At 43.4% G+C, this 16,054-nt stretch overlaps 1 protein-coding gene across 2 annotated transcripts in view; it reads right to left on the reverse strand.

The window, feature by feature from the left end:
* Positions 1–16,054, reverse strand: part of DPP6 (dipeptidyl peptidase like 6) — a 1,109,512-nt gene that overhangs the window by 989,112 nt on the left and 104,346 nt on the right. The window contains exon 1 of one of the 2 annotated variants that reach the window (XM_032245218.1): positions 2,588–3,261. The exons of the other annotated variant lie outside the window; for it this stretch is intronic. Within the exon in view, the coding sequence (XP_032101109.1) occupies positions 2,588–2,638 (51 nt within the window). The 5' untranslated portion in view covers positions 2,639–3,261. Of the gene's footprint in view, positions 1–2,587; positions 3,262–16,054 lie in introns of those variants that run through there. 2 annotated transcript variants of the gene reach the window in all.

Consider the following 16,054-nt stretch of genomic DNA (forward strand, 5'->3'; position numbering starts at 1 on the left):
ACATTTCCATGACCATTTGGGCTGTGCCAAGTGTCTGTCTTCCTCTTTTTTCAAATATCGGACCTCAAATGTGAGTACAGACAGCCCAGAGATCTTTGAGTACCCTGAGCTGAGATCTGGTCTGTGTGTCTCTGTGTGTATGTGGATTCAGTGTTGCTCCATAGTAAAAACATTCTGCCACTTTTTGTAGCTGTCAGATGTGCGGCAACTCAGCTGTCAGTAACAGGAGTAAATCATTCAGTCCTCATCTTGAATGTAAAACATCACCTGAATTTCAATCAAGTTGTGAGTGCAAAGAATTTGCCAGTCATCTAATCCAAGAGAGGCTGTGATTAGCAAGAGTCTTCCAAAGCAACTTGAGAGATTAGCGATGGGTAAGTCCTAATTGATCACTCAACTGAAGCCACATGGATTTTCTCGGAGCATGTAATCTCACATAAGTTACACAGCAGGCTGTGGAGCCATAATTATCAATTTCAGAATTGATAAGAACATTTAAAAGTTGCGTAAGTGTGATCTCATTGTTTTCTTGGGCCAACAGATAACTCTGAAAAGATGGGTTGCTGTAGAATGCTCCAGGCTCAGTTCACCTGGCTCCAATTACACTTGTTAACGTTAGACACGGGGAAGGGATGCAGTGAGTACCACGTGGAATATCCTTATTCGGAGCAGAATTGAGAAATGCAATTAGCAATCCTTTTATTCTTTATTTGCTGAAGTAAAATGCAGAGCGGGGCTGGGGGAGGGCAAAGACCGTAAGGTTTCTAATAAAGATGCAATATGAAGATTTGGCCCATTCACAGCATGCCATGTAAGTTATGAGTACAAACACTTATTTGGCAGTAGATTGATGTAATGAGTCAGTAGCGTTGCCTCATCAGTATAATTAGCCTCAATCCTTAATTTCAGCCCCAGCCCTAAACACACAGGTTTCCCTAGCACATGATGGCATCACATAAATGAGGAATGATGGATGTGGGTGGATAGTTAAAAAACATTACTCCATACACGTTTCTATCCTGTTTATGCAAAAAATATGCTGAACAACATAATGGCTAAAGAGTGGGAAAAATGAAGGCAACAGATGTACGTTCATAAACAAGCAATTAGGTCAGTCAGTCAGAGAACCACGGACTGAGGGCTGAGAACGACCCCTAGATGGGTGTTGTCGCCTCGGGGGTGGGGAGGGGTCCTGAAGAGTAAGCCCATCAATGCAGCGATTACTTTCCTGCGGGCTGTCTTGAACCGAGAGGTTCACACCTCAGTCCAGAGTCAAGTTCTGAACTCACGGCGCTCCTCTCTGCCAGGCAACAGGTGTCTGCCGGGGGTGTGGTTAAACCGGCTGGGTATTTGTTCAATTAATACAAAATTTCCATTAACTGTGTGTTTTGCTTAAAGCGAGATCTAAAAATGCACCACTGCCTGGGTTCTCCCGAAGGTACCTCCCCAACCCCATCACATCGATCACTTTTGTAAACAACACTGGACCTTGACCCTGAAAGAATTTCTGCAATTCTTGGGGAACCCTCCAAAGTAGCATCTGCAAATCTGCGGAACCTTCAAAAGTAGCAGGGCAATTCCCATCTCCTTGTTTGTCACCCGCCAAAAAAAGAAAAAGTGCCAGCCAGCAACATAAAATCAAGGACCCTCGGAGGATTCCTCCCACACCAAGACCTAACGGGTTAAAATAAACACACGCAGGCACACAAACAATTTCAACAGAACAAGATGGCAACCCTCTCGTCCTCGCCGGAGACTCCAGTACCCTGACCCCTGGGCCCCGTGCCCCGGGCTAACGTGAGCCCCAGATCAGGCGCGCCCAGGCCGCGCGGGTCAGCGGGGAGCGGCGAGGCGGGTGGGCTCGCCAGGGAGGCGGAACCCCGGGTCCTCCAGTGGGAAAGTTATCCGTGCAGAGATCCCTCCTGGCCAGCATCCCTGAGCCTCCCGCGGACCAGCCGCGTTTCCAGGCGCGCGGCCCTCCCGAGGGGCGAAGTGCCCCTGACCTCCTCCTCCTCCAGCACAGTCCACTGGAGCAGTGTCCCGCCCGGCGGCGGCTGGGGGCTGGAGCACAGCAGAGCGACTGGCATCTGCCCTCAGAGCTCCGAAGGCTCCGCAAACCCAACAGGTCTCGAGCTCCGGGGACTCGCAGCTCCGAGGCCGGCGCGGGCGCCAGGGCCCAGTGGCCCTTCCCTATCCCAAGTGGCCCCCTCTCCCAAGGAGCGTGTTCCCAAGGAGCCCTGGAGGGGTCTGCCTGGGGCTTGGACCGACCCGCGGCCAGCGAGAGCTCCCTGCAGCCCCTTCCTCCCCTCCCACCCCTCATCTCGCGCCCAAAACACAAAGCCACCTGCCCGAAGGAGAGCGGCCACGGAGCCACAAAGTTGCAATTTGCAAAGAAATGCTGGCTCCTCCGCCTCCGGGCGCCTCTGGGTGGGCTCCGGTGGGGAGTGGGGGAAGCGCCGCTGCGCGCGGGCACGGGGATCGCTGTCCTTCCGGGGAGGTTGGGGACTCTCACGAGGACAGACCTCCCCGGCATCGCTCCTCGCTGTGGGTCCCCCGACCCCGCGCGCGCCCGGTCCGCACCACTCACCATTACGTTCCCCTGCATCTTCGCGGTCTTGATCATGGCCTTTTCCTTCATTTTGCCCCAAGTCCGAACCCGACTTCTGGCCCAGGGAAGAGTCACTTAATCCATCGTCCTGGTGAGGATTAAAGTAGACTGGACTGGCGCAAGACTGGCTGGAAACGGCTTTTTGAAGAAAAAAAAACCTTCCAGGTCTTGGGTTTTCCCACCTCCGCTCACCCCTTGCCCGTGTCTTTACCCAGCGGATCCCAATAGCAATCAACTCTTTTTGGCCGCAGCCAATAAAGAAAAAAAAAAAAAAAGCCTGGATGGAGGGTGGGTGTTGCTTTAAACAAAAAGCCAGGAGCCAGGGAGGGAGGAAGAGGCTGCGAGCCCAGCCAGCTAGGGCGAGAGGCAGCTCCAACTGCGCGCGTGTCCACCAAGCTCGCCGCCAGCACACTGCGAGTTACAGCGGCGCGACACGCGCCGGGGGCGCACTCGGGGACGCCGGCGGCTCGGCCCCGGCTCGGGGGGCTCCTCCAGCAGGCGGAGCTGGGTGCAGCGGTCGCCGCTCTGGTCCCTAAGGGCGGGGACCTGGTCGGGTGGCGGCGCCAGGGGCGGCGTGTGTGTGTCTCTCTGTGTGTGTTTGCGCGCGCGCGCGCCGGGTCTTCTGTCTGAACTGGGCTGGACTGGGAAGCCTCGGGCTGCATCAAGGTTAGGCGAGCCCAAACTGTTTGAGTAGCGAGCGCAGCCCCTCCGCAAACGTCCCTTCCCCGGTCGACGCCCACTCCGCGCTGGACTGGACTGGGTGCGCGCGCGGCGCACTCAAGCTCGGCTTCTACAAACAAGCGCTACGGTGACTGCCGCGGGTGGAGCCGCCGCCCGCAGCCGGGTGTTAACTATTGATCGGCTGCGCCCGCAAGAGGAAGAAGAGGCCGGGAAGAGCCAGACGCGGCCGTGCACGTCGCCCGCAAGTCTGGCGAGGGAGCGGAGGGGACGTGGGGGTAGGCTGGGAGGGGATGGCAGCTTATAAATAATGTTGTGGCAGGTTACTATGGGACACACGTCGCGTCTCCATGGTTGCACTCTGGGTCGGCCTTTGCGTCCGCCGCCGCGGCAGTTCCAGGGCGCAGAGGACCTTGCCGGGAACGGCAGCGCCCGGCTCCCAGCGCGGATGGCCCAGCCGCTCTCCCCGCCGCCGCACACCTGGCTTCCCGAGCTCCACTTCCCTCCCGGCCCCCGCCCCAGCCGCGTCCCTCGGCGGCTTTGTTTCTTTGGCTCCCTCTTGTCTGCCTGCAGGGATCTGATTCAAGAGACCTCCCACAGCCCAGCCTGGCGCCCAGGACTCTCCATAGCCCTGGAACCCAGGCATTGTCCGGGGCCAAATCCCTGCGCGGATTTCCCTAACCTCCACCCAGAGCGGCGGGTTGACCACTGACCACCTGCTACCCCTGCGCGCTCCTCCCATCAATCATTCATTCACAACCGCGGTTTGCTCCCTGGACCACACACGGATGCGCGCTCCCAAGAGCGCGAGCGCGCAGAGTTTGGTTAAATTCATTTGCAGACCCACGCAGACCACTCCAAAAACCAGATTCAGAGCTGATGGACACATCAGGCTTGTGTGTGTGTGTGTGTGTGTGTGTGTGTGTGTGTGTAAGCGTGTACCAGCGCCTGAGGGGAGGGGTTTGGGAAGCTTTTCCATTATGTACATTCACAAAAAATCTCCGTTTGTAAAAAATAGTAAGAGGTCACTTTCGAACTCACAAAGAAGCAGATGATTCTAAGTAACTGCAACAGTAATTACATGTAAGATACCCATAATGCCCACATGCAAGCATGAATGATACATTATGTATTAATATAATATGTAATGTGTATATTATACCCAAAAACATTAGCACATATGCATGAGCAGTTGTTTACAAGTGTAAACTAATGATTTGGGCTTGAGAGAGGAAGTGGAATAAATAGGTAAACCAAAGCAAAATGCTTGAAAAGTCACTTTTAAAGTAATGTGGACCAGGCTTTGCTAGAAAGTGGTAGGTGCACTTTAGGTTCTAGAAGCTCTCTTCTCTGTTGGGATTTGTATGTCTCTGGCTGTGATAAGAAAATACTGGAAAATGGGTGGCTTATTAACAACAGAAATTTATTTCTCACAATTCTGGAGGCTGGAAGTCCAAGACCAAGATGCCAGCAGACCCTCTGTCTGGTGGGAATATGTTCACAGATGACACCTTCTCACTGTACATCCCATGGTTTGAGGGAAGGCGGCTGTCTGGGGTTCCTTTTATCAGAGCACTGATCCCATTCATGAGGGCTCCTCCCTCATCACCTCCTAAAGTCCTCACCCCCTAACACCATCACCCGGGGGTTAGGTTTCACATATGAATTCTGGAAAAGGGAGAGGTAAAAATTCAGGCAACAGCAGGCTGCTCAATCCCAACTTTTCTCTAGAAGGGAACACTTAGAGTACAGGTCACTTACACTGTTGAATGTCAGGATAAGCCCAGTTGAGTGTGGACAGAAAATGTCACCAGTCTAAATCCTATTTTAAGCAGCATTAAAATGGTTCTTTTCCTTCTTCCTTTGAAGCAGCACTCGTTCATCTAGAATTTTCCTCCATCTCTTTGCCACCAGGCAAGGATCTCCAAACTTCTCCCCACCACCTGCCTTTTCCCATCCCATCACCATGTGATGGAGGAGAGAGGAAAAATAAAGAAGACAATTTTTTTTTTTTCCTGGAGGGCATCTCGCTCTGTCACCTAGGATGGAGTGCAGTGGTGTGATCTTGGCTCACTGCAACCTCTTTCTCCTGGGTTCAAGCAATTTCTCTACCTCAGTGTCTCAAGTAGCTGGGACTACAGGGGCCTGCCACCAAGCCCAGTTAACTTTTGTATTTTTAGTAGAGATGGTGTTTTACCACATTGGTCATGCTGCTCTCAACCTTCTGACCTCAGGTGATCCACCTGCCCTGGCCTCCCGAAGTGCTGAGATTACAGGCATGAGCCGCTGTACCTGGCCGACAAATATATTTTTAGCCTTCCATTTTTATAGTTTTCTTCAAATTATCCCTGGAAATGGGAAGTGTTATAATATGATTAAACCTTTAGGTTAAGAAACAACTCTGTTAGCAGACAGATTTTCTCCTAACACTTCACCATCAGCTTCCAGCCCTGCTACTTGTTAGGGGTACTGTGTTCTGCTCCTCCTGCCCAGCTTCTGACCCAGAGCCCTGCAGAAAGAACAGGGCTGAAAAGCAGGCATGGGAGGGAACACTGCACAGAATAAAACACCAAAGCACAGAATAAAACACCAATCCTGAATATCCAGGTCATGCCTGTTCATTCTTTGTAACTTGTTTGCCTTGAGACACTACCCTATGGAATACTGAGAAGGAAAAGAATGAGGATTAGAGGTCTCTGTAAGAAAGAAGGGGCCAGGTGTGGTGGCTCACCCTGTAATCCCAGCACTCTGGGAGGCACAGGCAGGCAGATCACCTGAGGTCAGGAGTTCAAGACCAGCCAATACAATAATTAGCTGGGCATGGTGGATGCCAGTAATCCAAGCTACTCTGGAGGCTGAGGCAGGGGGATGGCTTGAACCAAGGAAGGTTGTGGTGAGCCCAGATCATGCCATTGCACTCTAGCCTGGGCAACAAGAGTGAAACTCCATCTTGGGAAAAAAAAAAAAAAGAAAAGAAAAGAATAAAAAAAGCAAGAGTGTAAGGAAAAAGTGCTTAAAATAGGATGGTTCTCAATTTCTATATGAATTTGGGGTATTAAAATTTCTGAGAAAATTCGATGAGGACCATTTGAAGACAGCATGACCATCAGAGGCTCTCTTCCCATCCCATCCTCAAAATGACATTTTCTTGTGCTATTTCATTCACAAACAGGGACGCAAAGGTGGTCCTATATTTATCAGCAGTATTGGCTCTTCTCTCTCTCGGTTTTGCAGCTGTATTTCCTGTTATTTATTTATCTATTTATTTATTATCCAGACCACAGGAATAGCATGTTTATCTTATGATTCTCACTGCACTGTTTCTGCTAGGTTTGACCACACAGAATCGGCCCTGTTTTGGAGCACCTAAGTCCTATAGAATCTGCCGTCTCGCAGCACCTATCTCATTTACCTTTGCCTAGTGTTGACTCCTGGCATCTGTTTAATTCTGCCAGGCTCTGTCCACACTTTCCACAATGCAGCCATTAGTGATGTCCATCCTTTTGCTCCATCCTCAATTTATGTACTGCTGGCATTAGCAACTGCTTTGATTAAAGTGGCTTTAAGTTGAGACTTTTGGCAAAATGTTCAGTTCCACATTTGATGTCAGGAAATATTTACAACACAGGAACAGATTCCCCATGTCACTTTACCAGTGTTCTTTTCTTATTACTTATTACTAAACTTTATCTGCATTAATACCTTTCCATAGAGAAACTCCAACATAAAGAAACTCAATGTGTAAAATTCCCAACTTGTAAAAGTGACAGTGAAAGTGACATAGTAAAAGAAAGTAAAACTATTCTTTTACACAGCTTGGTTCATTACTGATGTTCTTTAAAATGTGAGCTGTCCTATTTCATTGAAGACATTATTCATTCCTATAATTTAATTTACCCATAAATTTTCAGGAAGATATGTACTAGAAAAAGTATGAGATGGGTCAGCATTTATTTTACAAAATACACAGGCATGATAATAATGGTTTGGAGAAAGCATATAACAAACATTTTTACCTTCTCTCAATCATCCATTCAGAAATTTAGACAAATTAAAGTGTGTTGAGAGGGCTGGGCGCGGTGGCTCACGCCTGTAATCCCAGCACTTTGGGAGGCCGAGGCGGGTGGATCACGAGGTCAAGAGACCGAGACCATCCTGGTCAACATGGTGAAACCTCGTCTCTACTAAAACTACAAAAAATTAGCTGGGCATGGTGGCGCGTGCCTGTAGTCCCAGCTACTCAGGAGGCTGAGGCAGGAGAATTGCCTGAACCCGGGAGACAGAGGTTGCGGTGAGCCGAGATCGCGCCATTGCACTCCAGCCTGGGTAACAAGAGCGAAACTCCGTCTCAAAAAAAAAAACAAAAAAAAAAACGTGTGTTGAGAGACTAATGTTATGCCAAGCTTGATGACAGGTGATGGATTTTATTATAGAAAACAGTCCCTGTCCTTGAGGATTTCACAGTGTCTGGTGGGTGACACCCAAATTAACAACATGGACAACAACAAAAATAATTGTACAAATATGATACAGGAATACAGATGACAGGGCTCCTGGGGTCTTTAGGCAAATATGAAAGAAAGGTAAAGCAAGTGATGACAGCTGAAATACATCCCATAGGAGCAATACAAATTTAGCCATTAAGACCTGGAGCCAGGGAAAATGAATGTCTGCAGAGGGATTGCCTGCATAATTCAGTACACTATCACCTGGAAGCAGAGCTGGGTGTTGGAAATGAGGGTGAAAGGACATGTGGAGACCAGCAGTGAGAGCCACGTGAGCCACGTCCTACAAAAATGTAAATGTCACAGCCAGGGCCCCCAGGTAGACATTGATAGAGCATGATCCATACTTTAAAATCAAATCCACCCACCAAGGCAAGGAGACAGAGGGACAGGCAAGGCAGCTAGGAAGCACCTGCACTAATTTTTTTTTTTTTTTTGAGACGGAGTCTTGCTCCGTCATCCAGGTTGGAGTGCAATGGCATGATCTCAGCTCACTGCAACCTCCGCCTCCCAGGTTCAAGAGATTCTCCAGCCTCAGCCTCTCAAGCAGTTGAGACTACAAGTGCATGCCACCACACCTAGCTAATTTTTGTATTTTTAGTAGGGACCGGGTTTCGCCATATTGACCAGGCTGGTCTCGATCTCCTGACCTCATGATCCACCTACCTCAGCCTCTCAAAGTGCTAGGATCACAGGGATAAGCCACCGCACCCAGCTGCTCCTGCACTAATTTGGGGTTGGAAAGATAAAGATATCATTTGGGTAGTAGTAGGATTAGAAAACAGCCATTTATAGATCATCCGTGCAAAACTATTAAGTCCAATGTCAACCCTGCTCACAGATGACCCATTTTCCCACTGACCCTTTGCAACCAAGAGATGGAAACTGAATTTAATCTCACCTCAGTGCTAATGCTACATTACAAGGGCTATGTTGGCCATTAAATCAATTGTCTTATAGCTAGAATTGCACATCTAACAACTTATCACACATATTTACTTATTGGCATGGCTGCCTCTGCATCCCAACTTGAAGGCATATGCCTACACGTCCTTCTTAGGGTCCTCCTACTCTCACACTGTGACTGATGAGTAGTAGTCTGTTTCATTCATGTTTCTTGAACAAATGAAGCAATGAATGAAAGGATATTCATGCTGCTACCTCTTCCACTATACTTTCAACCAAGAACTGACATTACAAAATTTTAAAATAAATATCTTCTTTAAACCTAGCACACTGCCCTATTAATGAAGCATGTATCAAAGAAATTCCAAGTGTATACACAAAAAACTCTCCAAAATTAATTAAAAGACCGTTATCTTTGCCAATGTTTCACTTTGCCAGAGTAGATGAAGAGTCAAAGAAACGATTTATGTTTGTCTCTATCTCATGCTTGCTCAATTTAACAGGAAAGTCCTGGGAATGAGATAATTGAGACTAAATTCATTACAACAGGTTGATCTTCAGGTAACAGACTGAATTTCAAGTTCATCTCAGGTATGGACCAAAATACACAGGGATCCAGCTCAGTGTCTCTTTTCTCCCCTCAGACTTGTCTCTGAGCATTAACAAGCGTGTTAGGCTGCAGACCCAATTTACAAGAGGAGGGACAGAGGATGGAACCTGGATGTCACATCCCCAGCCATGTCCCATGTCACATGTTGGCATAGGCCAATACCAGAACTATTTTAACTCTTCAGTTTCCTACTCTAACAGATTGATTAAGGCCTCTTGACTCATACAGTATTTTTTTGGTATTAAATACTACATTATGGAAGTGTAAGATTATGAAACAATTGTTGGGCTCCTTTATACATGAGAATATATACAGAAACCTTGCAACTAAGCAAAGTATTGGAAAATATAAGCAGTTAAGTGTATGTGATTCCTAGTATCTCTGGGCAATGTGAAATTCCTTTACATATCTATTTTATAGAATCATTGAACCACATTACATGTTTTAGCATTCTTGTGAAGTTTTTTGTAGGAGAGTAATTGTCAAACACTTAAAAACTGAAAGCAATAGACATGCAAAACGCATTCAAACAAAGGGAGGGATTTTGGTTTGCTTATGATAAAAATTATATGTAACAAATACAAAAATTAGCTGGGTGTGGTGGCGTATTCCTGTAGTCCCACCTACTCAGAAAGGCTGAGACAGGAGAATCGCTTGAACCTGGGAGGCAGAGGTTGCAGTGAGCCAAGATCACACTGCTGTACTCCAGCCTGGGCAGCATAGGGAGACTCTGTCTCAAAATAAATAAACAAATAAAGATAAGTAAATAAATAAAAGGTATTTTGGAGTCAGAAAAGCTTGGGCTGGAATTTTAAGCACAGTTCCCTCTCCCTCTGCCCCCTGTATCCTCACAATTACACACTCCTGCAGCTTCCTTACCACCAGCACTCAGACCCAGGTAACCAACCCTTCTCTCTGCTGGATCATTGCTCTTATTTCTTTCCTCTTCTGCTCACATCTCCTTCTTTCCCTTCTCCAGTGTATTTACCTGGAAATATTCAAAGTACAGCTCTCCTCACGTCACCACTCTCTCCGTAGCTAAACCCCTTCCCTGGCGTTCATTGCTGTTAGGCAAGGATACAAGTTTCAGGACCTTGGAGAGGTGCTGCCATTACTTACTATTCCAGTTTCATGTTTTTCTTTTTCTATTGTCTTTTCTTTCTCCCTTCCTCCTTCCCTTTTTCCCTTCTCCCTTCCTCCTCTCTTTCTTTTTATTTCTTCACCTCTGTACTCCACTCGCATGGCTTTATTCAATCTTTGTATACACTTAATTCCTGCATAGGGATTTTTTTCATGCTATTTTCTTTACCTTAAATACTCTCCCCTTCCTTCTCTCTGTCTTTGAATATAAAAACAAACCAAAACATCTTGTTGAAGTATGACATTTAGAGAGGAGTGCCTCAGTCATAAGTCTAGAACTTAATAACTTATCTCAAAGTGCACATGTTCCTGTAATCACAACCAGATGAAGACGTAGAACATAAGTGGTGTCACAAGTTTTCTTGGTGCATTCTTCTGGTTACAATCCCATTTCTTCCCTGAGAAAATCACTATCCTGACTCTAACACTAGTTAGTTTGGGAGAGTTTTGAACTCTATATAAATGGAATCAGACAATGTGAATGCCTTCTTTCACTCAGGCTCACTTGGGAGACTGAAAGATGTTGTATGTAGCTGTAGTCAGCTTTCATCACTGCACGGCACTCAGGGGTGTGAACATATAATCAATCCATGCTATTGTTGAGTCAATTTGTTTTTTTGTTTGTTTGGTTGGTTTTTTGCTCGGTTAGGCGCTAACATAAATAATGATGTTATGACCATTCTCATAATAGACTTGATTTACATATGTAAGAATTTCTGAAGGCTATATATCTAGAAATTTAATAGATTTATTAGAAAGCATGTGTTTAGCCTTGTGTAGCCTTACTGATAAACAGAGGCTACCCAAAATTATTCCTGAAGCAGTAGGATGTGTCACCTGTTGCTTCACATTCTTCTTAACATTTGATATTGTCAAGTTATATTTTGTTGTATTTTACTTCTGAGTAACATTTCTGATGAGAGTACATGGATATCTTGCATTGCCTTAAAACCTAATGACAGTAAAAAGGAAAGCTTTTATATGTTTGTTAGTAATTTGGATATTTTATTTTGTGAAGTGCCTGTAAATGTTTTTGCCCATTTGTCAATTGTAGTGTCCAGATTTTTAATATCCTAATTTAGTATAAAAGCTTTTAGTATGTCCAGGATATAATATAACCAGGATATGAATTCTTTGTCAGTTAATAAGTATTGCAAATACTACTGCTTTTTAGCATCCGTTAAAATGATGTTCTTTTTCATTCAGAATAGGGTAATACTTACCTGATTTTTAAAAAATCAATCTTGCCCGGTGTTTATGTATTTAAGTATTTGCTTGAAAAACGACTTTTATCTTTTTGAGTTGTATCATGCACTTTTTATCCATTTAATTAATAAGATCACTCATATGCACTATTTTTTCCTACTTTCTTTATGAAATCATACACGACATAACAACATTTCAGTCAACCTATGACAGACCACATATACAGCAGTAGTCCCAGAAGATTGTAATGAAGCTGAAAAATTCTGTTGCCCAGTGACATCATAATTGTCCTAACACCATAGCACAATGCAGTTCTCACCAGTTTCTGGTGATACTGGTATAAACAAACCTACTGCACTGCCACTGGTTTAAAAGGACAGCACATACAATTATGCTCAGTACATAATGCTTGATGATAATCATAAACACAAAATTGTGTTTGTGTTTTAGCAAAAAAGTTTAAAAAGTAAAAAATGAAATAAGAAAATTTGAAAACAGATAAAAGCTTATAGAATAAGAATATGGGCTGGGCACGTTGGCTCATGCCTGTAATCCCAGAACTTTGGGAGGTTGAGGCGGGCAGATCACGAGGTCAGGAGTTCGAGACCATCCTTACCAACATGGTGAAACCCCATCTCTACTAAAAATACAAAAATTAGCCAAGTGTGGTGGTGCACACCTGTAATCCCAGCTACTCAGGAGGCTGAGGCAGGGAATTGCATGAACCCAGGAGGTAGAGGTTGCAGTGCCGAGATCGCACCACTGCACTCCAGCCTGGGTGACAGAGCGAGACTGCATCTCAAAAAAAAAAGAAGAAAATATCTGTACAATTGTAATATTTGTGTCTTCACCTGTGTAATTACAAAAGAATCAAACAATTTTTTAAAAATTAAAAATGTTACAAAGTAAAAAAGTTACAGTAGGCTAAAGTTAACTTATTGAAGAAAGAAAAGTGTTTTGTGTGTGTGTGTGTGTGTGTGTTTACAAATTTAGTATAGCCCAAGTGTGAAATGCTTGTCAAGTTTACTGCAGTGTACAGTAACATCCTAGACCTTCACATTTACCCACCACCCATTCCCAGACTCACTCAGAGCAACTCCCAGTCCTAGAAGCTCCATTCATGGTAAATTCCCTCTGCAGATATAACATTTTTTCTTATGCCATAATTTTACTGTATCTTTTCTATTTTAGATATACACATACTTACCATGGCATATCTAAACATAGAAAAGCTACAGTAAAATTATGTATTCAGTCCAGTAACATGCTGTTCAGATTTGCAGTACAGGAGCTATACCATATAGGTTAAGTGTGTAAGGGACTATACCCTCTAGGTTCATGTAAATACACACTATGATGTTCACACGATGACTAACATCGCTGAATGTTGGGTTCAGAAAGTATCTCTGTCATTAAGCAATATATGATTGTGTGTTATTTGCTGTCATATTGGGTAAATTACTGAGATATTAGGTTATAAAATTGATGCTTTTAATTTCCTTTGTAATTTTTATTTTTGGCCAGTGAGTTGTTTGGAAGTAATTTACAAACATTTAAGTATGTTTGAGATATATTTTTAGTATTAATATTAATTTTTAGCTTAATCTAAAATAATCAGAATTTCAATCACTATACTTAGTGATACTGTGTGTGTATGACTTTTTTTTTCAAACATATGGTCAATTTGAGCTAAGAATCACATATGGGATAGAATACCATGTATATTCTAAAATAGAAGATGTAGTATTTCTATATTTCTCAACTAGATTAAATTAGCTCATGTGATTGTCAAATCTTCTACACTCTTCTTGATTTTTTTGGGGGGTGATGTTCTTTCTGTTACTCAGAAAGATATGGTGAAATCTAGGATTGTAGATTTGTCTATTTTCCCTCTTAATTTTGTCAATTTTTGCTCTATATATTTTGAAGCTATTTTATTAGGTGCATACCAGTCTAAGATTATAAATTCCTGTCAGACAGATCCTTTAGTCCTAATGCAATGACACCATTTATGTTTAGAAATGTGTCATTTCTTGCCTTTCAGTGTCATTTGCAAAATCATATATACCAATTTTATATTGCCTACTGCTTGCAGGCATTTAACTTACTATCATTTTATTCAGAGTTTCTTTTTTAGTTTCATATTTTAGGCAGCTTTTTTTGTGAGCTGCCTCTCTTTATTTGCTAATTTGCTCTGACAATTTTGCCTTTCAATCTGAGTGTTCAATCCATTTTCATTAATGTAATGACTGACACATTGGTACGCCAATCAAACTTACTAATTTTATGTTTGTCCCGTTTTTCCTCTTTTGGATTAATTATTTTTATTGATGACTCTTCTTCAGATTAGCCTATTAAACGATTATTATTCTTTCAGTGTTTATTCCAGAAATTCAAAATATATTCTTAATTAGAATCTTATATTGATAATCATATTAATTTAAATTATTCAGTTTGACAGTTACATTAATTAATATATCTACAATTCTTCAGGTAATAAGAAACTTTGAGTAATTGAATATTATTTAACAAAATCCTGTCTTTTGTGCTATTATTTATCATGATTTATATAGGTATATTTTTTCTAATCATTGTTTTGTACAATCAATATTCCCTTGCACATAGTCACACATTTATCCTTTCCAGTCTTCTCTCTCTCTATTTTTTTTTTTTTTTTGAGATGGAGTCTTGCTCTGTTACCAGGCTGGAGTGCAGTGGCACGATCTTGGCTCCCTGCAACCTCTGCCTCCCAGGTTCAAGCAATTCTCTTGCCTCAGCCTCCCAAATAGCTGGGATTACAGGCATGCACCACCATGCCCAGAAAATTTTTGTATTTTTGGTAGACACGGGGTTTCACCATGTTGGCCAGGATGGTCTCGATCTCTTGACCTCATGATCTGCCTGCCTTGGCCTCCCAAAGTGCTGGGACTACAGGCATGAGCCACCGTACCCGGCCCCACATTCTTGTCTTTTTAAGTTCTCTATTTTCATTGGTGATTATGTTTTTTTTTTTAATAAAGAATTCTGTCAGTCATTCCTTTACTGGAAGTGTGACAAATTTCCTAGGTTTTTGTTTTTTAAAAAATCCTTATATTTTTTGTTTGTTTTGAAGGAGAATGTTAGAGCATGTGGAGTTCTAGGTTGGCACTTATTTTCATTCTACACTTGACAATGTCATGTCTCTATCTTCTGACTTCCACATTTATGCAGTTATTAGTATTATTTCCCCTTAAAGATAACCCATATTTTGTCTCTGCCTGTTTTTTAGACTTCCTCTTGTCTTCAGTTTTCTGAAATTTTATTATGATATCCTTAGATATATTTTGTCTGTTGTAATCTGTCTGAAGTTCACAGCACTGATTAAATCTGTTTTTCTGTTACTTTTGAAATGTTCTCATTTGTAATACAGTTTCCTTTCTATTCTCTCCCTCTTCTCCTTCTGCAACTTCAATTACACCTGTACTGGAGGTTTCCAGCATCTATGATGCATGTTACACTGTTTCCTACACTTTTCTACTTGTACCCACACACTGAATTTTTTTGCTTGCTCCCTTATCTTCTCTTCTTCAACAGTGTTAATTATTTGTTAAATCCATCCATTGAGTTCTTAATTTCATATGTTATTTTGTTTTCATTCTCATATGCCCATTTAATTTTTGTTTCCAGCTCATGGTATAATTCTACATTTTGGGCTGGGCATGGTGGCTCACACTGTAATCCCTGCACTCTGGGAGGCCAAGGTGGGCGGATCACTTGAGGTCAGGAGTTCGAGACTAGCCTGGCCAACACAGTGAAATCCTGGCTCTACTAAAAATACAAAAATTAACTGGGCGTAGTGGCCCACGCCTGTAATCCTAGCTACTTGGGAGGCTGAGGGAGGAGAATCTCTTGAACCTGGGGGTAGAGGTTGTGGTGAACTGAGATCATGACACTACACTCCAGCCTGAGTGACAGTCTCAAAAATAAACAAATCAATAATAATAATTCTACATTTTATGATTTAGTTTTACAAACATGCTAAAGTCCATATCTAATAACTTCTTTCTTGTTCTTCTGTTATTCATGTGTGTGTGTATGTGTGTGAGTGTGTGTGTGTGTGTGCGTAGCTGTTGTTCTTTGGTCCATTATTTTGATCTTTCTTGGTAATTTTTGCTCAATACTACATATTTTCAATAATATCTGTGAAGATAATTTGAGGCTCTAGATGCTTTGTCTTCCTCCAGAGTGGATTCACTTTTGCTTGTAGCTAGCTGTTAGGCAGAAGGCAAATAGTCTTAATTTAGACAAGGGTTAATATCTTTGGAGTCTGAGCTTTTGTCCTGAGGAATAATCCAACTCTCATTATTTTTTTTCTAGTCTGTAGTCATTGGGGATTCCAATTCAAACTCTAGTGTGTTCTCA

Source organism: Sapajus apella, unplaced genomic scaffold (assembly GCF_009761245.1).
Source record: "Sapajus apella isolate SASKATOON/1434 unplaced genomic scaffold, GSC_monkey_1.0 scaffold56, whole genome shotgun sequence".
Taxonomy (NCBI): domain Eukaryota; kingdom Metazoa; phylum Chordata; class Mammalia; order Primates; family Cebidae; genus Sapajus; species Sapajus apella.